The sequence below is a fragment of the Thalassophryne amazonica genome, chromosome 2 (genome assembly GCF_902500255.1).
Source record: "Thalassophryne amazonica chromosome 2, fThaAma1.1, whole genome shotgun sequence".
NCBI lineage: Eukaryota > Metazoa > Chordata > Actinopteri > Batrachoidiformes > Batrachoididae > Thalassophryne > Thalassophryne amazonica.
This window is the reverse complement of record NC_047104.1, coordinates 111,718,869-111,745,302: the sequence shown is the minus strand read 5'-3', so window position 1 is coordinate 111,745,302 and position 26,434 is coordinate 111,718,869. Positions and strand designations below refer to the sequence as shown.

Here is a 26,434-nt window from a genome sequence, read left to right as displayed (position 1 = left end):
GTCAGGAAAATGGTCATTTCTCTACATTGATTACAGACCCTGCAGCGGGTCTGTAATCAACTTTTAGGCACTAGAACTATACATCTCTTAGGAAACTTTAAACAGGTAGGTCTCAACTGATTTTAAATTCTAAAAATGTTTGCCGCTTTTCAGTTTGGTTTACTACGTTATCGGTCTAAAAGTTATCGGACGACAATTTATCGGAAGATAATTAGTCCGATAATGGTTTTTAAAGTTATCTAAAAAGATAATCCGATAATGAAAACATTATCTTCGATAATTATCTGTTATCGGATTATTGGAAGTGTCCCCACCACTGGTCACCATACACGCGCCTGGCATTTCCACTGTCTGCAGCTGACTGTATCCTGCTGTACGTGTCCAGACAGTAGTCACTGGCGCACCAACGGACAGTCTGCTAGGTTTTATTCCATGCAGCTCACAGAGCATTGTGTGTGCTGGGGCAGGTGTTCTGCTTGTAGGCTAACAGTGCATTCCTCTTGACTTCTGTCACTGGCTGCAGTACTATCCAATGATCATACCGGTCTGTGTTCCTGCGCTTTTTCCTTCCAAAAGCTGAAACTGCTTAGGAGTAGATCGCGTCACGGAGTTGAGACCACTTGGCATCAATATTGTTGTCGCTGGTGGTTAAGGTCTCCAGTTTCTATTTGAAGTTGTCTTCAACCACCTTAGATCTTGCAGGATCATTTGTACAACAGCAGGTATTAATGTATGGGAGACCTTTGTTTTTGGCATGGTGGATCTTCTTGGGCACCAGTCTCACTCTGCTGCCAACAAGGTAGTGGTCTGTGTCACAGTCAGTGCTGTGATAACTGTGAGTGTGGAGGATGCTGCTCAGGTCTGCATGCCTAGTGATGACAAGATCAAGCTGGTACCAGTGGCAGGAGCAAGGGTGTGTCCACAAGACTTTGTCGAGCTCCTTACACTTGACATAAGTGTTGGTGATAAACAGACCATAGTGACAACACAGTTCTAGCCATCTCTGTCCATTCTCATTCATCCTGCCTGTGCCATGATGACCTAGGAAGAATGGCCAGGCTCCAAAATTAGCCCCTAGTCCGGCATTGAAGTCTCACAAAATGTACAATCCTTCAGTGCTGTGGATCCTAGATATTGCTCCTGGGTAGATAGAGCAGATGCTGAGATGGTTAATGGTGCCAGATGATGTTGACACCTAGAGAGCGAGGATTCTCTCTGTTCTGCCCGTTGGTGTTTCAGTGGCTGCAGAAAGTGAATTCTTCACAGCAAAGCCAACATCACACTGCCACGTTGGTCCTTTGACAGACCCTGCCAGAAGAAGGTGTAGTCAGATTCTCTGGCGGAACCACTGTCGGCCAGGTGGGTCTCCTGTAGGCAATCAGTGTTGATGTATAGCCTTGACAGCTCCTTGTTGGTGACTGCAGTCCTACACAAAGCAACTGGTTTTAAGGCATCAGTGACTTCTCCTCACCCCTTCTCCTGTCAGTAGAAACAGTTCCACTAAACTTAGAGATTAATGAGCAGGCCAGAAGCTGACTTAGTTGTCAGAGGCTATTTGAGATGCGTACGTATGGAACCACTTTATAGATAGTAGGAGCTTATCCCCACTGTCACTCTAGTGTCATAGTGATACTGCCACTATCACTATGACAACCTTGGAAGACCTACAGTAGTGTTCAGAATAATAGTAGTGCTATGTGACTAAAACGATTAATCCAGGTTTTGAGTATATTTCTTATTGTTACATGAGAAACAAGGTACCAGTAGATTCAGTAGATTCTCACAAATCCAACAAGACCAAGCATTCATGATATGCACACTCTTAAGGCTATGAAATTGGGCTATTAGCAAAAAAAAAAAGTAGAAAAGGGGGTGTTCACAGTAATAGTAGCATCTGCTGTTGATGCTACAAACTCAAAACTATTATGTTCAAACTGCTTTTTTAGCAATCCTGTGAATCACTAAACTAGTATTTAGTTGTATAACCACAGTTTTTCATGATTTCTTCACATCTGCGAGGCATTAATTGTGTTGGTTTGGATCCAAGATTTTGCTCCTTTACTAGTGTGCTTGGGGTCATTGTTTTGTTGAAACACCCCTTTCAATGGCATGTCCTCTTCAGCATAAGGCAACATGACCTTCAAGTATTTTGACATATCCAACCTGATCCATGATACCTGGTATGCGATATATAGGCCCACCACCATAGTAGGAGAAACATGCCCATATCATGATGCTTGCACCACCATGCTTCACTGTCTTCACTGTGAACTGTGGCTTGAATTCAGAGTTTGGGGCTGGTCTCACAAACTGTCTGCAGCCCTTGGACCCAAAAAGAACAATTTTACTCTCATCAGTCCACAAAATATTCCTCCATTTCTCTTTAAGCCAGTTGATGTGTTCTTTGGCAAATTTTAACCTCTTCTGCACGTCTTTTATTTAACGGAGGGACTTTGCGGGGGATTCTTGCAAATAAATTAGCTTCATACAGGTGTCTTCTAACTGTCACAGCACTTACAGGTAACTCCAGACTGTCTTTGATCATCTTGGAGCTGATCAATGGGTGAGCCTTTGCCATTCTGGTTATTCTTCTATCCATTTTGATGGTTTTCCATTTTCTTCCACGCATCTCTGGTTTTTCTGTCCATTTTAAAGCATTGGAGATCACTGTAAATGAACAGCCTATAATTTTTTGCACCTGCGTATAAGTTGTCCCCTCTCCAGTCAATTTTTTAATCAAACTACGCTGTTCTTCTGAACAATGTCTTGAACGTCCCATTTTCCTCAGGCTTTCAAAGAGAAAAGCATGTTCAACAAGTGCTGGCTTCATCCTTACATAGGGGACACCTGATTCACATCTGTTTGTTCCACAAAATTGACGAACTCACTGACTGAATGCCACACTACTATTATTGTGAACACCCCCTTTTCTACTTTTTTTTTACTAATAGCCCAATTTCATAGCCTTAAGAGTGTGCATATCGTGAATGCTTGATCTTGTTGGATTTGTGAGAATCTACTGAATCTACTGGTACCTTGTTTCCCATGTAACAATAAGAAATATACTCAAAACCTGGATTAATCTTTTTAGTCACATAGCAGTACTATTATTCTGAACACTACTGTATATATAAATATTCATTATTATTATTATTATTATTATTATTATTATTATTATTATTACAGTGGCCCCTCGTTTATTGCGGGAGTTACGTTCTAAAAATAGCCCGCAATAAGCGAAATCCGTGAAGTAGCGTTATTTTTTACAATTACAATTTACAATTACAATTAAACAGCTCCGTGTTGATAACCATTTGTAAAATCCAGGCGGCTTTTGGTGGCTTTCAGTTGAGTGAGTATCTGAGAAATTGTTTAACAGCAGGGCATGTTCCAACTTGTCCTTAAGGCTTCCAACGGAGGTGTTTTTCCTGTGGTGGGCGTGCCGCGCAGGCTGCGAGCCGATGCGCCAATCCGTCCGCACGTCTTTCATTAAAAAATCTCCTTTAACAGCGGAATGTCCGGATAAACTGCTGATTCTGACCTCTTCTGAAAGTTCTCTGTTCTCTCACGACGTCCTGGGTCAACAGAGGCTTAAATTTGGAGGTTTTCAGCTTGAAGCAGGATGACGACGTCGCCTCGGAGCGCTGCGCGACGTCCCGCTCTGTGGGAAGTCCTTACAGAGATAGAAACAATCCAAAATCTCTCATCAGCCGTTAAACTTTTCAACGAAAACCATCTTAATTTGTCGAATGGTGTCCACTCGGATGTGCCTCACAGTTTTTGAAAAAATTTTGATGAAGCACAGCGCCAGTCTCTCAGCAACTTCTCAGACAAAGGAATTCCAACGAGGGGGCTGGACCACTCCTCCCACAAGGCGTGCTCACAGGCGAATGACGTCACCGACAGGCGTGAAAAAACTCTTGCATGCCCACGAGGGTTCAAGCTTGGCTGATGTAATCACACGTGATTCAAATTCATATGGTTTTTTAAAAAAATAATAAGGTCGGATACTTTTCTAATAGACCTCGTATAATTGAAAGTAAAAATGTGGAGTATGAGGGCACAACTAAAATACCTGAAACTGCTTATATAGGAAAATACGGGGTGACAGTATAGAAGCACAGTTTTACCCATTGTATGTACCAAGTTTCCTACTAATTAATAAGGCAGAAGAGAATACCATGGCACACTACTTTCAGGTAATCAAAAAATATTTGCAATAAAAACATTAGGAAGAAGTTCTTTGTAGAAAGAGTTGTTACGCCTTTGATCAACCTTCCTATTGCAATTGCTGAACCACTGAGACTGAATATAAGAAGAATGAAGAATAGAATAGACAGACATTGTGCTACCATCATATATCAATCAATCAATCAATCAATCAATCAATCAATCAACTTTTTTCTTATATAGCGCCAAATCACAACAAACAGTTGCCCCAAGGCGCTCCACATTGCAAGGCAAGGCCATACAATAATTATGAAAAACCCCAACGGTCAAAACGACCCCCTATGAGCAAGCACTTGGCCACAGTGGGAAGGAAAAACTCCCTTTTAACAGGAAGAAACCTCCAGCAGAACCAGGCTCAGGGAGGGGCAGTCTTCTGCTGAGACTGGTTGGGGCTGAGGGAAAGAACCAGGAAAAAGAGATCGATCACTAATGATTAAATGCAGAGTGATGCATACGGAGCAAAAAGAGAAAGAAACAGTGCATCATGGGAACCCCCCCACAGTCTACGTCTAAAGCAACATAACCAAGGGATGGTCCAGGGTCACCCGATCCAGCCCTAACTATAAGCCTTAGCGAAAAGGAAAGTTTTAAGCCTAATCTTAAAAGTAGAGAGGGTATCTGTCTCCCTGATCTGAATTGGGAGCTGGTTCCAAAGGAGAGGAGCCTGAAAGCTGAAGGCTCTGCCTCCCATTCTACTCTTACAAACCCTAGGAACTACAAGTAAGCCCGCAGTCTGAGAGCGAAGCGCTCTAATGGGGTAATATGGTACTACAGGGTCCCTAACATAAGATGGGACCTGATTATTCAAAACCTTATAAGTAAGAAGAAGAATTTTAAATTCTATTCTAGCATTAACAGGAAGCCAATGAAGGGAGGCCAACGCGGGTGAGATATGCTCTCTCCTGCTAGTCCCCGTCAGTACTCTAGCTGCAGCATTCTGAACCAACTGAAGGCTTTTTAGGGAACTTTTAGGACAACCTGATAATAATGAATTACAATAGTCCAACCTAGAGGAAATAAATGCATGAATTAATTTTTCAGCATCACTCTGAGACAAGACCTTTCTGATTTTAGAGATATTGCGTAAATGCAAAAAGGCAGTCCTACATATTTGTTTAATATGCGCTTTGAATGACATATCCTGATGAAAAATAACTCCAAGATTTCTCACAGTATTACTAGAGATCAGGGAAATGCCATCCAGAGTAACGATCTGGTTAGACACCATGCTTCTAAGATTTGTGGGGCCAAGTACAATAACTTCAGTTTTATCTGAGTTTAAAAGCAGGAAATTAGAGGTCATCCATGTCTTTATGTCTGTAAGACAATCCTGCAGTTTAGCTAATTGGTGTGTATCCTCTGGCTTCATGGATAGATAAAGCTGGGTATCATCTGCGTAACAATGAAAATTTAAGCAATACCGTCTAATAATACTGCCCAAGGGAAGCATGTATAAAGTGAATAAAATTGGTCCTAGCACAGAACCTTGTGGAACTCCATAATTAACTTTAGTCTGTGAAGAAGATTCCCCATTTACATGAACAAACTGTAATCTATTAGACAAATATGATTCAAACCACCGCAGCGCAATGCCTTTAATACCTATGACATGCTCTAATCTCTGTAATAAAATTTTATGGTCAACAGTATCAAAAGCAGCACTGAGGTCCAACAGAACAAGCACAGAGATAAGTCCACTGTCCGAAGCCATAAGAAGATCATTTGTAACCTTCACTAATGCTGTTTCTGTACTATGATGAATTCTAAAACCTGACTGAAACTCTTCAAATAGACCATTCCTCTGCAGGTGATCAGTTAGCTGTTTTACAACTACCCTCTCAAGAATCTTTGAGAGAAAAGGAAGGTTGGAGATTGGCCTATAATTAGCTAAGATAGCTGGGTCAAGTGATGGCTTTTTAAGTAATGGTTTAATTACTGCCACCTTAAAGGCCTGTGGTACATAACCAACTAACAAAGATAGATTGATCATATTTAAGATTGAAGCATTAAATAATGGTAGGACTTCCTTGAGCAGCCTGGTAGGAATGGGGTCTAATAAGCATGTTGATGGTTTGGATGAAGTAACTAATGAAAATAACTCAGACAGAACAATCGGAGAGAAAGAGTCTAACCAAATACCGGCATCACTGAAAGCAGCCAAAGATAACGATACATCTTTGGGATGGTTATGAGTAATTTTTTCTCTAATAGTCAAAATTTTGTTAGCAAAGAAAGTCATGAAGTCATTACTAGTTAAAGTTAATGGAATACTCAGCTCAATAGAGCTCTGACTCTTTGTCAGCCTGGCTACAGTGCTGAAAAGAAACCTGGGGTTGTTCTTATTTTCTTCAATTAGTGATGAGTAGAAAGATGTCCTAGCTTCACGAAGGGCTTTCTTATAGAGCAACAAACTCTTTTTCCAGGCTAAGTGAAGATCTTCTAAATTAGTGAGACGCCATTTCCTCTCCAACTTACGGGTTATCTGCTTTAAGCTACGAGTTTGTGAGTTATACCACGGAGTCAGACACTTCTGATTTAAAGCTCTCTTTTTCAGAGGAGCTACAGCATCCAAAGTTGTCTTCAATGAGGATGTAAAACTACTCTAACTCCCTTACAGAGTTTAGGTAGCTACTCTGCTCTGTGTTGGTATATGACATTAGAGAACATAAAGAAGGAATCATATCCTTAAACCTAGTTACAGCGCTTTCTGAAAGACTTCTAGTGTAATGAAACTTATTCCCCACTGCAGGGTAGTCCATCAGGGTAAATGTAAATGTTATTAAAAAATGATCAGACAAAAGGGAGTTTTCAGGGAATACTGTTAAGTCTTCTATTTCCATACCATAAGTCAGAACAAGATCTAAAATATGATTAAAGTGGTGGGTGGACTCATTTACTTTTTGAGCAAAGCCGATAGAGTCTAATAATAGATTAAATGCAGTGTTGAGGCTGTCATTCTCAGCATCTGTGTGGATGTTAAAATCGCCCACTATAATTATCTTATCTGAGCTAAGCACTAAGTCAGACAAAAGGTCTGAAAATTCACAGAGAAACTCACAGTAACGACCAGGTGGACGATAGATAATAACAAATAAAACTGGTTTTTGGGACTTCCAATTTGGATGGACAAGACTAAGAGACAAGCTTTCAAATGAATTAAAGCTCTGTCTAGGTTTTTGATTAATTAATAAGCTGGAATGGAAGATTGCTGCTAATCCTCCGCCCCGGCCCGTGCTACGAGCATTCTGACAGTTAGTGTGACTCGGGGGTGTTGACTCATTTAAACTAACATATTCATCCTGCTGTAACCAAGTTTCTGTTAGGCAGAATAAATCAATACGTTGATCAATTATTATATCATTTACCAACAGGGACTTAGAAGAAAGAGACCTAATGTTTAATAGACCACATTTAACTGTTTTAGTCTGTGGTGCAATTGAAGGTGCTATATTATTTTTTCTTTTTGAATTTTTATGCTTAAATAGATTTTTGCTAGTTATTGGTGGTCTGGGAGCAGGCACCGTCTCTACGGGGATGGGGTAATGAGGGGATGGCAGGGGAAGAGAAGCTGCAGAGAGGTGTATAAGACCACAGCTCTGCCTCCTGGTCCCAACGCTAGACAGTCACAGTTTGGAGGATCCCAAAAAATTGGCCAGATTTCTAGAAATGAGAGCTGCTCCCTCTAAAGTGGGATGGATGCCGTCTCTCCTAACAAGACCAGGTTTTCCCCAGAAGCTTTGCCAATTATCAATGAAGCCCACCTCATTTTTTGGACACCACTCAGACAGCCAGCAATTCAGGGAGAACATGCGGCTAAACATGTCACTCCCGGTCTGATTGGGGAGGGGCCCAGAGAAAACAACAGAGTCCGACATTGTTTTTGCAAAGTTACACACCGATTCAATGTTAATTTTAGTGACCTCCGATTGGCGTAACCGAGTGTCATTACTGCCGACGTGAATTACAATCTTACCAAATTTACGCTTAGCCTTAGCCAGCAGTTTCAAATGTCCTTCGATGTCGCCTGCTCTGGCCCCCGGAAGACAATTGACAATGGTTGCTGGTGTCGCTAACTTCACATTTCTCAAAACAGAGTCGCCAATAACCAGAGTTTGATCCTCGGCGAGTGTATCGTCGAGTGGGGAAAAACGGTTAGAGATGTGAACGGGTTGACGGTGTACACGGAGCTTCTGTTTAGGGCTACGCTTCTTCCTCACAGTCACCCAGTCAGCCTGCCTTCCCGACTGCACGGGGTCTGCCAGGGGGGAACTAACGGCGGCTAAGCCACCTTGGTCCGCACCGACTACAGGGGCCTGGCTAGCTGTAGAATTTTCCACGGTGCGGAGCCGAGCCTCCAATTCGCCCAGCCTGGCCTCCAAAGCTACGAATAAGCTACACTTATTACAAGTACCGTTACTGCTAAAGGAGGCCGAGGAATAACTAAACATTTCACACCCAGAGCAGAAAAGTGCGGGAGAGACAGGAGAAGCCGCCATGCTAAAACGGCTAAGAGCTAGTAGCTATGCTAAGCTAGCGGATTCCCAAACAGGGAATCCGACACTAGACAGGCTGTGGAGCAGCACAGGTAACGCACGACAACAGTGCTAAAATAAAATAAAAATCCACTAGACAGGCTGTGGAGCAGCACAGGTAACGCACAACAACAGTGCTAAAAAATAAAATAAAATAAAAATAAAAATCCACTGGACAGGCTGTGGAGCAGCACAGGCAACGCACGACAACAGTGCTAAAACAAAATAAAAATCCACTAGACAGGCTGTGGAGCAGCACAGGTAACGCACGACAACAGTGCTAAATAAAAATAAATAAATATATAGCACAAGAACCATTGACTTGGCACTTTCACAAAATGCTACCCATCACTATTATGCAAAATAGATTAAGCAAATTGCAAAGATCAGATACAGGACGAAAATTCCTCTAGAGCAGGGGTAGGCAACCTGTTCCAGAAACCTGCTCAAAGTGATATTAATCAGTAAAATCACCTGGTGGAGTCAGCGGCTGCAAAGAAAACCTGCACCCTCATGGCTCTTTCTGGAACAGGTTGCCTACCCCTGCTCTAGAGCCAAAGAGGATGCATGGATGTTTTAGTTGGTGTTAATTTAGATGTGATCCAGGAGAGAGTCATTGTCTGTAAAGAGATATGTCTCAAACTTCTCCAAAGTTTTGACAATTTTTTTGATGAGGCATTTTGCAATAAATCTACTTGACAGAAAAACTAACACCGTTAGTTCCACCAGCCAACCAAGGGACATGGAGGTGCAGCTTTGGCACATCTACAGAATTGCAGTGGAAGTCATGTTGTCTTTATGCCTGTCTCAAAGATAACTCAATGGATAGGAGATGTATTTTATCAACATGTTGTAACATGCTCCTTGGATATAATGGAAGACTTTGATGGCCATCAAGATCAACTGGAAAGTTTTTAATTTATCCACCCAACCCCCACCCCATTTTGAGATAAGTTTTAATTTGCTCTGTTTTATACTCCTCTTGTTACCTATGTTGATTTTTGTAGGCATTTGGTTCAGTTGAACAGGCTGCTGTCTGGGACATTGTGAGAATTTCTGAGGTCCCCAAGGTGTTACTTGACATCATGGCCAGTCTATACACATGTACTATAGGTAATTTTCTGTATGAAACATTGACAGAAAATCTGAATTTTTCACAGTGAAAGCTGCGTTCATCAGAGCAATGTTCTGGCTCCTGCACAGACAATGTAGTGATCATGCTGCGGAACAAATGGATACCATGATTGTAGCATGTGAGGGGATGAGTGAGGAGTCACAGTGCCTGGGTTTGTGATTCTCCTGGAAGAAGACTAAGATCCAGGCTTTTACTTCCTGGACTCAGTCATCACAAGTGTATGTATATGTGGCAAAAGTGTTGAACTTGTAGAGATATTCACTGACCTCAGCAGTGACAGTCGTTGACATTAAGTGATGTCTTTAGGGTCCTGGTGTTTCCTGTCTTGATGCATGGGTTTGAGATTTGGGTGCTAACCAGTGACCTGAGGTGTCAACGTGATATCTTTGGTATTAGGTCTCCTTGGGTACCATCGAAATTCATTTGTATCACACAAACATTTACTGAGGGACACAAATAAGGAGTATCACTCATATTGTGAGGGAGAATCAGCTATGACATTTTGGACATGTGCATGATCCAACACATAGGTACCTCAGTGTTGAGGACCACAGCTGCTGCAGAAGGCCAAGGGGACATCCATGTTTCATCTGGCTTCAGCAGATGCATGGTTACAACTGAGAGGTGGGGATCTGCCATCCAGATGGCTCCTGGATGAATTGTTGTGTTGTAAGAAGCAGGACTTTAATAATAAATTAAGTACAAAACGAAATTGGAGGATGCTCCATCTAGTTGACTAAGCAGTATACAATAATAAAATGCTCATTATGACTATTTAAGTGTGTTTTAAATAAAATTATGATTGTGTTCTGTGTGTAAATGAAATGTGAAATGGTGTTAAACTTCTTTTACAGGTGAGGTATTTTTACAGTCCCGACTATAACATGCAGCTTTTTGTTTCTCTCTCTCTCTCTCTCTCTCTCTCTCTCTCTCTTTCTCTCTAACAACAACAGCAACAATAAAATGTTTTGGGTGTTTGTTTTTCTTTGCACCTTCAAAAAATTTGCACAAACTGCTTCACAATATCAACAAAACAAGGCAAAGATACACAAGTAAGGGAATCATTTAAAACAACATTAAGGACAATAATAGGACAATAATAATAAAATGTATTTGTATAGACCATTAAAAAAAAATCTAGATCTTTTGCTATATCAATAAATCAAACAAGCAAGGGAATAATTTAAAACAACTTCAGTGACAACAATAATAAAATGTATTTGTATAGCACGTTAAAAAAAATCTACAGACTGTTTTGTTATATCCCAAAACAAATAAGGGAATCATTTTAAACAACATCATACATGTTTCCAGTCTAGATTTGAAGGACTCATATTGATAGAAGTTAAAGACTCTTGTATGTTTGAAAAACAACAGTGATCAATTTATCGCACATTCATTGCACTTCTTTTTTTGTTTCCATCACAGTCTTATTCATAACTGTCAGCCAAACAATTTCAGCTGTAACTCAGAATTGTCAGGACTCACCATTGTCAGCAAGAACGTGACGTCAAGCAGCTTAATTGGACTCCTTTTTTGTGCGTAGGTACCCCAACATGCCCTGTGCTGCTGACGTTGTGAATACCTTAGATCAACAGGCGCTCGCATCCATCCTCTCTACATACGGGGAGGAAAGACACGCCAGGAAAATAGCTTCAGCCATTGTGGAGGCACGTCGTGTCAGCCCCATCACCCGGACACAGCAGCTGGCCAGCATTGTAGCAGGTAGAAAGATGATATTCTGATGAACTCCCTGCAGTATTCTGGAGGCTTTAAGGGGGCACAAATCACTAATGGAGTTATTAAAGCTCTGCTCCAGTGGGGCGTATTGGTCTGAGAAAATTATATGTACTGTGATCTCTTTCCTGCGTATGTTTTGGCTGCATCTCTGCCGCGGCTTCCTTTGAGAGATGAAGATGACAAAGGCAGAGCTGGAGGTGACGGAAATAGAATTTGGAGTGATGCATTGAAAACAAACAGTATTCCACATACACTTAGCCCCTGCTCAATTGCTTCTCTTCCTCTCATTTCAGCCCATTTTTCTCATGTTCCCTCACAGATGTGGACACACACACCTAACACAAACGCAAACACCCACATGCACACACACCATCATGCAGAAAGCCAGTAACACGTTGTTTGTCTTCACTGATTGCTTTTTGTGTGTCTTTAGATTTGAGCTGCTGAAATAACTGAGATGTCATTTCAGTAGTTATTGCACAGAGCAGTATGTGCGTCAGTGTCGCCATGGGAGAACAGCTGTGAGTAAGAGCAGAAATCTGATCTCCTTTCAAGAGCATAGCGAATCACCACCAGTGTTTATTCAGAACAAACCAAAAGAAAAGTCTGGAGATAAGAAAGTTCCAGCAAAAAATATGACTTACGGTTGTTCAGAATAATAGCAGTGTGTTTAAAAAAACATCAGTAAAGCTCAAAATCCTTATAATAGCTTTTATTTCCATACATGCAAATGCATTGGGAACACTGCAGATTCTGTTTCAAATCAAAACATGAAGAAAAATGTATCAAATTTGTTGTTACTTTCCAGAAAGTAATGATAACAGAATGTTATAGCAGTGGCTGCATTTTTCTTTCTAAACTCAAACATCTACTGTGTAGACTGAAAAATGCTTGACGATTTAACTTTCCTGTAAGGCCACTGGCCACCTGTAAGAAGGGTATGTCAACCCCCAAAATGTGAATCTGCTGCAAATCATGAATTATCCACAAACCGTGAATTGCAAAACGTGAATACTGAAAGAACATCTCACAAAATGTGGGCGCACATCTCGCAAAATGTGAATTTCTTCACGATTTGTCTTATGTTTCGGACATATTCATGATTCGTGGTCTTATGTTTCACTTTCCTTCAGGAACACCTTTGGGGAAAATTCACACTTTGTGTACGATCACAGTGCACCGTCATCGTTTTATAAATCGGCCAAACCCCCCCACCCCCGAATCCCAGCTTTCCCTTCCATAGCCACGCTGACTCCTCAGGGACACAGAGGGCTTCACCCCCCCCACCCCCCACACACATGTCAGTCAGGGGGCCCCGTGCGCCTCCTTGGAGAAATTTCATTCATCCAGGAACACCTTAGGGGGAAATCCACACTTTATGTCCGATCACAGTGCAGTGTCGTTGCTTACAAATCGGCCAATTTGCACCCCACTCCAGACTCCCAGCTTTCCCTCCCACAGCCCTGCAGGCCACCAGGGTCCGATGATAATTATGATGATGATAATAACAACATAAGTGATAACAATTATATAGGTGTACAGGTAATGTTGTGATTGTTTTTTTTTTTTCTACAACTTATATTAGCCATACATGTAACAATCCATAGGCCTTTTGACTGTACCTAATGGTAATGTTCAATTAAAAACCAAGTGGACAGTTATATTGTTTAAAGACACAATCATATCATTGGTTTGAGGCATTATATTTATTAATTATATTGAGTGGGTCACCTATGAGTGAAATGATTCTATAAAGCGTATATTACTTGTCATGTTATAATTGACATTTGCTGATAGTGTTCAGTCAGTAATCAGACTAGAGTTTTTTTTTTATTATTTGACTGTAAAATAATAAAAAAAAAATCACTGCTCTTATTTTGGACACAACAGTAGATGAGAAATGTTGGTTTGTGTGTAGCTTTACTGTCATCTCTGCATTTTAGTTTTCTACACACTTGATTCAAATATTTAATCCTTGAACATACAAAGCACCTTGTTTGTTTGTTTTTTTGTTTGTTTACCTGTTTTTAGGGGGAGTGGTTATATATATTTGTGTTATTTATAAATGTTATAAGAAAAGGGTATTTATTTATTAATTTATTTAATTGCACTAAAGATGTTCCAGAAAAAAAAATTATTGTACCTATCAGATCAAACTAAAATGCATCAACAAGTGATCATTTTGTGTTATTAATTTGATAATTAAGAACTATTAGTTTGAAATGAAACACTACATATGTGCTTCAGCAAAACAGCACTCATATCCTACTGTTATTTTGCACTATAATCTTACCGTGTGGGGTCTAAACCCGCTTTTTTCCAAGTTAAACAAAATGTAAACAGTTTAAATTTGTTTACCTAGCTCTTGTATTGATTTGTAGTTGAAATGTGAATGAAGGAAATAAGAACATCCTTTTTTTGTTTGTTAGAGGATAAAATTCATCTAAAAATAATTTTCTCATAATACAACTTGCATTGTATAAACTTTGGCAGGTACTCATTAGCTTACATAATTACACCCAGCCTCCTCTCACCTTATCTCGTAATAATAGTTTTTATTCTTTTATTTGGTTTGCTGGCTTGGCTCTTAATTTTACCTGGATGTGATCCATAATTTAATGGTTTGTATTCCCTACCAGACTCCACTTTTTTCCAACAAGATTCTTTAAAAAAATTGGTTCATTCATTTTTCAGTAATCCTGCTGACACACCATCCAAGAAACGCACCAAAACATGACTGTTCTGGTGGAAGTAATTACAGAAACAGCAGGATTGCAAGTTCCTAAGCTGATGACAAACCCACCAGCACAATTAACATGTATTTAATAACAAGTTCACAAAGGTGAATTTTTGTTCCTTCCCTGTGGCTTTAACCTTTTTGTAGTTGTCCAGTGTACAAACACATTGAAATATTAAACAAACATTGACGTCAAGTTTTCATTGAGTGTGAATAATAGAGCATTACCTGATAGTTTCATAAAATCTGGTGACTCAGTAAAAGGACACGTTACATATGTAAGTATCCAAGAAGTATAAATTTCCGAGAATTGTTTTTGTTTGTGCTTTTAGGATCGGTCTTTGAAACAGGAAAACAGTGACTTGTTTTTCTGGACTGTAATTTGCACCAGAGTATTCATCACATCTGTCCAAAAATACATCGGAAAGAGGAGGAAAAAAAGTCACACTGGTCAATACCTCACATTTGTTTTTGAAAATGTAGTGGTACTACTTCATGCAACAAGACGTATAGTGAATTTAATTGCCACATTTTTATTTGTAATGCAAACAACAATGAATGGGATAATTAATGTTATTGTACTAGTCAATCGTAAGCTGCTGCTTGTTGCCACTGAAGAGAAGAAAACGTCTGTTTAGAGCTTTCTAGTTTAGAGTGCATTTGCAACCCCAATTCCAATGAAGTTGGGATGTTGTGTAAAATGTAAATAAAAACAGAATACAATGATTTGCAAATACTCTTCAACCTATATTCAATTGAATACACCACAAAGACAATATATTTAATGTTCAAACTGATAAACTTTATTGTTTTTGTGCAAATATTTGGTCATTTTGAAAGGAATGCCTGCAATCCCAATTCCAATGAAGTTGTAATTTAAATGTTTAAAAAGTGTTAAAACACATATACATTTTTAAAACATAGTTAGCCTTACATTAGCCAAGGTGTCCTTCCTGTTGCTGTTCTAGCTGTCCCACAAAATGCAAACAAGTGGAGTGCAGTGTAAAGGTTAGGTTATTCCCGCTTTCTTCAAGACTATAGCCTTTCAGTATGAGAGCATGATTTATTAATTTTGTTTGTTCTCTAAGACACAGCATGTTCTTCTCATGAAGATCCTCGTCACCTTGATTTACAGCATTTAGCAACCAGCTTAATGATGCGCTACCACCACCGTCTTCTCCAGAGTGCAACTCTGCAGGATCGGCTTGCCACACATGTAGATGGTGCCATGATGTGGCCACAGATGATAATGCAGTATTTTTTAATATATTTGTCAATTTAAAATATAAGTCATAGGACCAGCTAAATAAGTTAGGAAACATAAAACACAACTAGCCCGGTGTTTAGAGTTTCACCTCAAACTGCCCACAGTCAATCAGAGTCTTTTGGCAAAGAAGTCCTGCCCCTGAAGTAGTGCATCACCTGTACAAAGCATATGTACTTCAAGAGTTGAATATGATTGACACAAATCTCCACCCAATCAATGCGTTTTTGAGGATTGACCAGCCCTACATACCGAATATGCAGCTGTGTACAGCCTTGCGCTGTGATTTGTGGGCCACCAGATGTGCACATGAAATGAACCAGACACATTCAGCAGCATCAGCCGCAGTGGACAACATATATGAGGATACTGTATGTTGGAATTTGGTTGCTTTCCCAAAAGCCAGCCGCCACTGAATAAAACATACACTATCCCTCAAACACAAGTTATAAATATGTGCTGTAATTTTTGTAGATCTTTTTCACCTTCAAAACCTTCTACTTGAGGACAAAAGCATCATCATATTTTTTTTATTTTGCAGATATAGTTTTTATTCACTTTTTGTGTTATGCTAATGTATGGCTCTCCAAAACCATATATAGTTTGCTGTAGAATTTGGGTTTGAGTGTATATGTTACTTCCATATACCAATACTGTAATGCAGCAGTTATATTTGTTTATAGACAAGATAGTTGAAAATGTAGTGAACAGACATCTTTGGTATAAGGACTATCACTTAAAATTTGTTAGTTACGCATTTCTGCCTTTATATCTGATTTTTTTTCCCCCCTTTTATATCTTTTGAGCTTAGCTTATTATATCACAAAAACTACATGGATATGCTGAGCCACAAACAGAATTCTGGCCATCACTTGTTTTCTAGTCAACTTGCTAAATGCCCCACACGTCACATTTAATGACTTAGAAAGGAGCTGTTTAATCTTAAAGTATACACAGCAAGACCCTTTAAAAACAAAACAAAACTGCCATTCATGCTGTGTAACAATATTTTTGGTGGTTCCTTTTATGTGTTATTTTCTTTTCCCTAAAGATAATCTTGTCTTTTCTCCCTGATTTCTGCTAATACAACCTTTTCAAGCGGTACTGCAGGGAGCACGGAGGTTGGTGAAGCCGGCCCAGGGCTGGTCCGTGCTGCGCAGGCATTGTATTGATTGCAGTGTGAGTCACACCTTGGGCTGTTTAGTGCAGGAGGAAAGAAATGCCATATCATTCAACTTCTCTCCATTTATTGCAGTTTCTCTTTACCTTCATTTAACTCTCTAATTGTTCTTTGCCATTTTGTCTCTGCTAGTGCCAGATGGATACTTAGTAATTCATCACATAGTTAAATAAAACAAATCGTGTCAATTCCTTGTGCACCTTGGAGTCATGCTGACTGTTGCGTTGACTATTGATGACTGAAAAGGTGATCACAAAATGCTCCTGGCAGTTTTCCAGTAAATTTTGTTGGGGTTGTAGGGAATAACATACTGTATAAAGCTTCATATTTTCATGTTGTAATCAACTAATGAACTCAGCCACTGGTGTGTGTGTGGGGAGGTGCACAAGTGTTTGTTCCAAGCTCAGATAAGGCCCCATTTAAAAAAAAAAAAAAAAAAAAAAAAAAAAAAAAAGTTTATCATCCCTGCCTGCATGCCAAAATAGGCCCACATCAAATTTTTTTTCTTTTTTGGGCAAATTTTATTGACAGTGGTACAGCTGGTGCAAGTACCAACACATCCGCTAGGTGGCAAGTATGCTTTCGCCAAAGACAGCGGACATTTACCAAGCCAGACCCGGAACTTACCACTTGTCATTGACAACCACAGACGCGAGGACGATGCCGTTTATTGTGATACAGATTGCCAACAAAACCAAGAAGCTGAAGCCATGGTACAGACTGAGTGATCCCCCCGAGGCGACCAAGAGCGACATTTACAGCCAGTATGCTGGACAGTGGAGGTAGCTTGGATGCTAAGCACAATGGTTGAAAGGTGAGTTTTTCCTCGTTTGAGTCTTCTCTATGGCGACTCATCAGTGCCAAAAAGCACTCGCGCTCCGTAGACTCGCCCCACGAGATTTTTTGTAGGATACTTCTGGTATTACGTACATATTTTTGTGGATTTTAATCAATATCAATTGCTATTGCAGAGCTGTGAGGCTGGTTTTGTCACTGTTCATTTCCCAGCCTCAAAATTTTAATGTATTGTTTGTTCTCTGTTTTTAATTTAAAAATAATAATAATAAAAAGAAATCTGCCCTCCCTCATCACTTTTCTCTGATGTCAAGGATGATAAACTAATGTGGTGAGAACCCAAACACTGAATGCTGGTAAAAGGAGAGAGCTACCTGATATGATAGAGAGGATTAATGCAGACATACTGTGGATAGGTGGAATGGAAGTAAGATGAGGGGCAGTTCTTCAGACTGTTCTGCCATCATGTGGATGGGAGGAGGAATGTTGTAGGGATAATCTTGAAAGAAGAGTATGTCTGACTGAGGAATGAGTTTGAAGCTGAAAATTGAAGAGCTAATGATGAATGTCATCAGTGCATATGTCCCGAAAGTGGGTTGTGAGATGGAGAAGAAAGGTACATGGAGTGAGTTAGATGAGTCTAGCCAAGGGTGCTGGTGAGGATGTGCTGGATTTTGCAAAAAGGATGGAAATGGATGTGGTGAACACATAAGAAGGTTGGGCACAGGACGATGCATAAGAGTAGAAGAATTTACAAACATATAGGCGGACTCTGTCTCTTGAAGACAACAAAAAAGAAGTCCTCTGTAGGCTGTGAGGTCCTTTAGTGCCTGTGCTTCTCTCATCATTTTATAGATGTAGCTGATGAGATTCTACAACTCCTCCTGGATAAGACACCAGTTCATCTCAAGTTACTTCCCCAGCTAAGCCTGGTAGCAATTTTCAGCTGGGTGGACTCGGCCAGTACAGAATGAGGCTGTTGCAGACCGAGCGTTTCCACGCCCCAACGCCTAAAAATTGGTCCTCCCTTCCTTCAATGCGCATGTGTCATTTGGGACTACAGCAGCTTGTCTGAGTCTGACTCTCTTCACCCAAAGCGATCAAAGGGAATAATGTGATTATTAATAATCAGAGGACAAAGTAAAACCTCTTAAATCATTCTAAAGTCAGTTTTAAGCAGAAACAAAAGGTGGTTAAAGCTTTAGGTTTGAGACCAGAGGATCCTCTGTTCAAATCCTAGTCTGACTGGAAAATTCACTAAGGGCCGTTGGGCAAGGTCCTTAATCCCCTAGTTGCTCCCGGTGTCTGGTGGGCGCCTTGAATGGCAGCAGCCTGACATCGGGGTGAATGTGAGGCATTGATGTGTAAAGCGCTTTGAGCGTCTGATGCAGATGGAAAAGCGCGATATAAATGCAGTCCATTTAACAAGGCCTTTTTAAGCCAAAACGAGGCGATAATCAGTGAGTCGCAGCTGACGCTTTGAAAATGACGGAGGCGCAGTGAACACAGCAGCTCGTCTTGCTGCTGCCCTCTGATCGCTTCCTCCATCTTTTATTATGATATAATGCTGAATTTGTGGAAATGATTGTTGTACAAAAACTTCAGAAATCTGACGCTTAGATAGATGATGACTGGAGTGCAGTTTTAAGCAGAAACAAGGCAATAATCAGTGAAATGCGGCTGACGCACAGTAATGACACATGCGCAGTGAAGGCAGGGCGGACTGATTTTTAGGGGAGACCGTTCGGTTGGCGACACCGGCCTGATTTGGGTTGCGTGTGCAAAAACATGCGAAAACATCATTGTACTCACAAATACATGTGCATGCTGAGTTACTAACAGTGCACAAGGAGGACTGCATCTATCAAATGTGCAGATTAGCCCGTATTGTCCATTTAAGATTGTCTACCCGAGTGCCCAAAATTCTGGGAGGGAACATGAAGATTGCACATGTAACATGATTTATCAGTGTCAAAAGAACTGAAGCAGCTGCTGATTGTGTCAGTGTTTTGCAAGTTTGCAACCTTAATGTTAACTTATTACACTAGACAGACTGCTGGGTGATGCTGTCATACATATAAACACACAATGGCACATGTTGTGTGGGATGTGCATGCTGTACAGAGCTGAGCATTATGTCAGCAGAACGCCACATAATTATTCCAGAGTTTGGTTAAATATTGTGGATGGAAGACTAAGTAAATCTCTGAAATAGAATTTCTTCTCTTTTTTTATTGCCAGCATGTGAACAGTTATGTGGCAGAGTTTGTGCAGAACAAGGCACAAGGAACGTAGTGCAAGTGAATGCGAAAACCTGCACAGTGTTGAATGGATGCACATCATGTCCATTTAAAAATAAATCACATCAAAGTATTGCATTGGGCGTTTTGCTCACTGAACTGTATATTTATTTATACTGTTTGATATTTTGTGCATTCATGTTTATTTAGTTTGTTTTTATGAGGATCTGTATTAATGTGAGTACAGTTCTGTAATGCTCAAGATTCCGTTCTGTGCAAAGAAATCTTAGGCATTATGGAATGTGTACTAAAAACTAACATAAAAATGCTGCAGTAATGATGCAAAGTTACTGAATGTCAAATAATTTACAAGCATGAGCCCTAAATAAATATCTTGTATGACTGCTCTTTACCTCTAAAGCTAAATTATTTTAGGTGAATTATGTTTTTCCAAGAACATTTGATTGATTCGATTCTGTTTGTTGTCTTCATGTAATAATGCTTTGAGCTGCAAATCGACAAAGTAATCAGGTTTTTCTTAATCTGAGAAGGTCTGTTGCTTTCTTTAACATACTTAAAAATATAACACAATGCTAAATACCCTCGGCCATCTGAGCATTGTGTTCTTTATAATTTGCAGTTGTCCTGGAGAGCTAGCAAGCAAGCTAGTCCTGGAGAGCTAGCAAGACAGCTAGGAAGATTTGAAAGTAGCACCTCCTCCAGGTTCTACCCCTCCCACTACCCAATCAGTGCTCCGTCCAAAACCACGCCCCCACAAACTTGAGCACACATCTGACTGTGGGACTCAGCGGGGCAGAGGAGAGCCAACTTAGCCATTTCAGCATCGACTAAGCTACCTCATGTCTTGTTCACCTATAAAGGCCCCTTGACACAAGCATGACTTTGATTCACACACTAGCATGACCTGTGTCGTGCTGGAGAGTAAACTCTTCTTTAACGGGTGCAGACAGGACGTAAGAAGGGCGCTGGCATGTGCTATTGCGCACAGAGAATTTTGAAAAGTTCAAAAAATCTTTCACGCATAAATGTCGTGCTATGTGGCACAATCTAATCACCAACACGATGTGCAGCTCGTCAAGTGGAGTAAAGAAGAAGTGAACAGCGAATGGTGCCGTCAGCGGATCGCATCAGAGCACAGCTTGTCTGAACATTATAACAAGAAGTTAAATCTGTTATAAACATAGTTTGACAGCTGCATACAAGAAGGAAAGAACACGGAACTGTTTTATCAATCCATGACAATGTAAACATGACAAATAATTACCTTTTTGCGACGGCTCAAAATACTTTATGCAGCTTGTTGCTAGAGCGGTCCTCTGTGATTCAGGAAGCATTTACAGCCATTTTCAACAGCCATTTTGCAGAGAAAATGATTAATCCGACACAAAATAATTATTTTATATACACAGTGTCCAGCACGTGGCAGCCAGTAGAACAAAGAACGACGTCCAGCTGTGAACACAGCGGGTGGGATCATAACGACAACATGCGTATATTCTGTGAATCAAAGACATGCTCGTGTCAGGGAGCCTTAAGTAAACTGTATTGTTGTAATTTTTTTTAAAGTACAGTAGTAACATTCAGTTGCCTCAGTAGTTTCCACTGAGAAAATGCCGCACCGATGTTGACTGTCATCTGACCTCTTGCTTTATCCGGAGCCTTTTTCATCGCAGCCTTTTCTGCCTCCGGCTTTCTTTTCCTTGGCTTTCTATTGGGATGAGCCGTTAAACATAACAGTGTAAGTGGTCGTTTCAGCTGTATTCCCTCTGCCGTTGTACCGAAGTGAACTTCTTCGGTGAAACGAGATGAGTGTGCACGCATGGAGGGACAGAGGGGGACGTTGAGCCTGGTGACGCGAGCAGGAAGAACTAGACATGAAGGCATCTGATTGGTTTTTGGAGAGCGCACCGCAGGGCTTATCTTGGTCAGAGTTTTATCGATCCTACAGCTGCTACAGATGTCTGATTTTTTTTTTTCCCCCTTCCTTTTTCTGAAGACATAAAGTATTGACTACTGTTAGGATTGACTGATCATTTCACCCAACATAACAAAAAGTGTTTCTGAACAGAGTTACCTACCCTAGCTTTAAGTAATTATTAAGATCCTATTGTCTTGTGTACAATTTGTACATGTTCAAATCAAATCATTTGTTCATGATGTGCAAATCAAGGAAGATTTGTAGATCACCATCTGTACATTTGCAGTTATTAAAGAGATACATTTAATTCCATAGGGAGTTAGCGAAAGTTAATGTGCAAGCTAACGTCCAAACATGTTTTCTAAATGACTCCAGAGGTGTTATCAGGGTACAAAAACACCATTTTCAGTTTTGTGTTTATTTCATGCTAGCTTTTACATGATACAACCCCTGGCAAAAACTATGGAATCACCGGCCTCGGAGGATGTTCATTCAGTTGTTTAATTTTGTAGAAAAAAAGCAGATCACACACATGACACAAAACTAAAGTAATTTCAAATGGCAACTTTCTGGCTTTAAGAAACACTATAAGAAATCAAGAAAAAAGATTGTGGCAGTCAGTAACGGTTACTTTTTTAGACCAAGCAGAGGAAAAAATATGGAATCACTCAATTCTGAGGAAAAAATTATGGAATCACCCTGTAAATTTTCATTCCCAAAACTAACACCTGCATCATATCAGATCTGCTCATTAGTCTGCATCTAAAAAGGAGTGATCACACCTTGGAGAGCTGTTGCACCAAGTGGACTGACATGAATCATGGCTCCAACACGAGAGATGTCAATTGAAACAAAGGAGAGGATTATCAAACTCTTAAAAGAGAGTAAATCATCATGCAGTGTTGCAAAAGATGTTGGTTGTTCACAGTCAGCTGTGTCTAAACTCAGGACCAAATACAAAAAACATGGGAAGGTTGTTAAAGGCAAACATACTGGTAGACCAAGGAAGACATCAAAGCATCAAGACAGAAAACTTAAAGCAATATGTCTCAAAAATCCAAAAATGCACAACAAAACAAATGAGGAAAGAATGGGAGGAAACTGGAGTCAACGTCTATGACTGAACTGTAAGAAACCGCCTAAAAGAAATGGGATTACACATACAGAAAAGCTAAACGAAAGCCTTCATTAACACCTAAACAGAATAAACAAGGTTACAATGGGCTAAGGAAAAGCAATCGTGGACTGTGGATGACTGGATGAAAGTGATATTCAGTGATGAATCTCAAATCTGCATTGGGCAAGGTGATGATGCTGGAACTTTTGTTTGGTGCCGTTCCAATGAGATTTATAAAGATGATTGCCTGAAGAGAACATCTAAATTTCCACAGTCATTGATGATATGGGGCTGCATGTCAGGTAAAGGCACTGGGGAGATGGCTGTCATTACATCATCAATAAATGCACAAGTTTACGTTGATATTTTGGACAATTGAAAGGATGTTTGGGGATGATGAAATCATTTTTCAAGATGATAATGCATCTTGCCATAGAGCAAAAACTGTGAAAACGTTCCTTGCAAAAAGACACATAGGATCAATGTCATGGCATAGGGTCAATGTCAACGAGCAGATCTGATTTGATGCAGGTTTTAGTTTGGGGAATGGAAATTTACAGGGTGATTCCATAATTTATTCCTCAGAATTGAGTGATTCCATTTTTTTTTCCTCTGCTTGGTCTAAAAAAGTAACAGTTACTGACTGTCACAATCTTTTTTCTTGATTTCTTATAGTGTTTCTTAAAGCCAGAAAGTTGCCATTTGAAATGACTTTAGTTTTGTGTCATGTCTGTGATCTGCTTTTTTTCCACAAAATTAAACAACTGAATGAACATCCTCAGAGGCCGGTGATTCCATAATTTTTGCCAGGGGTTGTATACCAGAAACAAAGCTGTTAGCAAGTAGCAACATTAGGAAGTGATGTCACCATGGTAATGTCAGTGAAATGTCTTGTAAATAAGTTGAGAGGTGTTATTAGGTTCCAAAAACACCGTTTTCAGTTTTAGAAGTGTTTATTTCACGCTAGCTTTTAAATAATATACCAGAAACAAAGCTGTTAGCAAGTAGCTACATTAGGAAGTGACGTCACCATGCTAACCTCAGTGAAATGTCTTGTAAATAAGTCCAGAGGTGTTATTAGGTTCCAAAAACAGCGTTTTCAGTTTTAGAAGTGTTTATTTCTTGCTAGCTTTTACATAATATATGAGAAACATGTATATAAACATGAAAAATGAAGCGGTTTTGAAGAGACTAATGACTGATGTCACGGTGCAGCTCTACTGTGATTGGCTGTCACCCGCATCACTCAGAAGCAAAACAGATCAGATTGAAACAGAATGTGACTTTTTTAGCCTCTTAAAATACATCAAGGTTAGCCATCTTTGAACATATCTTTGTCCCAAGAATGTTCCCTGTGAATTTCAAGAGTCTGGCAGTAATAGAACTGGACTTATGCTGAGCACAGACAGACAGATGGACAGACGAAAAGCCTTTGCAATACCCGATGGCCATATTTGATGGCCTTTGGTAATAAAAAGACTACCTGCAACATTTGATTTTCTTTCTTTTTTAATACTTATAAATTTCAAATGTGGTCTTTCTCTGACATTAATGAAGAAAACAAATTTCAAAACCCACATTTTTTGACCTTTTATTTTGTCTCTAGGATCCCTTCCTGCTGCTGTTAGCTATGCACGCAAGGACCGACTGAACCGACCCGCCCATGTGGCCACCAAAACTTTCCAGGCGCTGCGTATCTTTGTGAACGATGAATTGAAGGAGCTCCATGCCGGCCTGCTTGCCACCCAGGCTGCAGTGAAACCTGGAGGACGTCTGTGTGTCATCACATTTCATTCATTGGAAGACAGACTTGTCAAACGTTTCCTCCGGGGCGAAGACGTGTCCGATTTGGATCACTGTTACTTCGGCAAGAGGAAACAGTTCCCAGAGAAGGGGAAAGAAAAGCCAGAAAAAGGAGACAGCACGACTGTTTACTGGTTACCTCTACAAAAAAAAGTTGCCACACCAGGAAAGGACGATGTAAATGACAACCCTCGAGCTCGCTCTGCAAAACTCAGGGCAGCACTCCGATGCTAATTATTTTAACATAAGATGATTTCTTTTTGTGAAGCAACTTGGAATTTAAACAGAAGGGTTTAAAGGCTTCTTCATGTGTTCCATCAAACACATTTGACTCCATTATGGCCAGTGAAGTGGAGCAGAACAGAAAAACTATGCATTCAAAAATGGGACAATGTGACGGAGAATTAAAGCCTTCGGTCAGGTTTGCACGTACCCCTCTCAGGGTTAGAATAGAAGTGATGTGGCAGTGGCATTACTTAAACATTACAGAGTTGATTTGATATTTTTTATAGACTTGAGTTTTGGCTTCGAGAAACATTTTTATGTTTCACTATTTGATTTCCGCTGTTTCGAAATAGCGCATTCCCTTGAATGCTTATACCATTTCCTGCCACTGGGAGTCATCATTATATGTGCCAAGGAAGTAATAAAATCATCTGCGTTTATTTATTTTCAACACAGATACGTATTAGGCTATGGACGACTCCATTAAATTTTGAAGGTGACCTGGATGCGAATCCGGATTCTGGATCAGGTTTCACTTTATATAGGCTTTGAAGGATTACGTCAAAACTATTTCATGGATTCTCACCAGATTTTCACCATGAATACATAATAGGTCATGGAAGACTCCATTAAATTTTGGAAGTGATCTGGATCTGACTACGGATTGTGGTTTAAGATTTCACTTTATATATGCTTTGAAGGATTACATCAAAACTACTTCACGGTTTCTTACCAAATTTGCACCACAGATAGATATTAGGGCATGGAAGACTCCACACTGAATATTGGAGGACACCCAGTTCCGGATTGGCGGATGTCAGAAATCTGTGATTGCTCTTGTTACATCTGATATCAAATTAAAGCAGGTTTGATTTTTTTTTCTTCAACCGTGGATGATTTTGGGATCATCTTTTCACTTGGGACAAAAATGCTGATAATTAGCATATCTTTAATGTAGGGCACAAACAAGTCCGCGAGCAAGCAGAAGCTAACTGTCTAATTAATTTCATTGGATGGGGCAATAAGGAGCTTGGGCTCATTTTGTAAGACCCTGAACCGTGCAGACATTTAGCTCCATATTGAAACAGTCTGTGAAACTGAACACCTCGAATGGCATTTTTGCCTGTTTTTTGGCAACAAGAAGCCATTTACTCTTTCTTATTGCCTCATTGAATAACATTAATTAGCTGGTTAGTTCCTGCATGAAAACTGTGAAATGTCTCCTTTAAAAGAGTAAGTGTTGGACTAAGGGAGGGCATTACATGACAAAGAACCAAAATAGCAGGCATTCGGGTCTTACTTGTCCTTGATTAAGAACATTTTACCTGAAAATTGGTAGATTTTTTTTTTAACTCAGCTATTTTTGATCATGTATTATAAGCATTTGTTTTTTGGCTCTAAGGTCAGAGTATGTGCTCCAACTTCAAAATGTCAGGTGACTATGCCTGCTACGGTCACCTGGCATACTGGGTTCAACCCAGAACAGCAGGAGTGGAG

The 26,434-nt window shown here is 40.1% G+C and overlaps 1 protein-coding gene across 1 annotated transcript in view; it reads left to right on the top strand.

Moving 5' to 3' along the window:
• mettl15 (methyltransferase like 15) overlaps nucleotides 1-25,410 on the top strand; it is a 307,480-nt gene extending 282,070 nt beyond the window's left edge. The window contains exons 5-6 of the mRNA XM_034191877.1: nucleotides 11,444-11,622; nucleotides 24,516-25,410. Of these exons, the coding sequence (XP_034047768.1) occupies nucleotides 11,444-11,622; nucleotides 24,516-24,946 (610 nt within the window). The 3' untranslated portion in view covers nucleotides 24,947-25,410. The remainder of the gene's footprint in view (nucleotides 1-11,443; nucleotides 11,623-24,515) is intronic.
• Nucleotides 25,411-26,434: the final 1,024 nt, after the last annotated feature.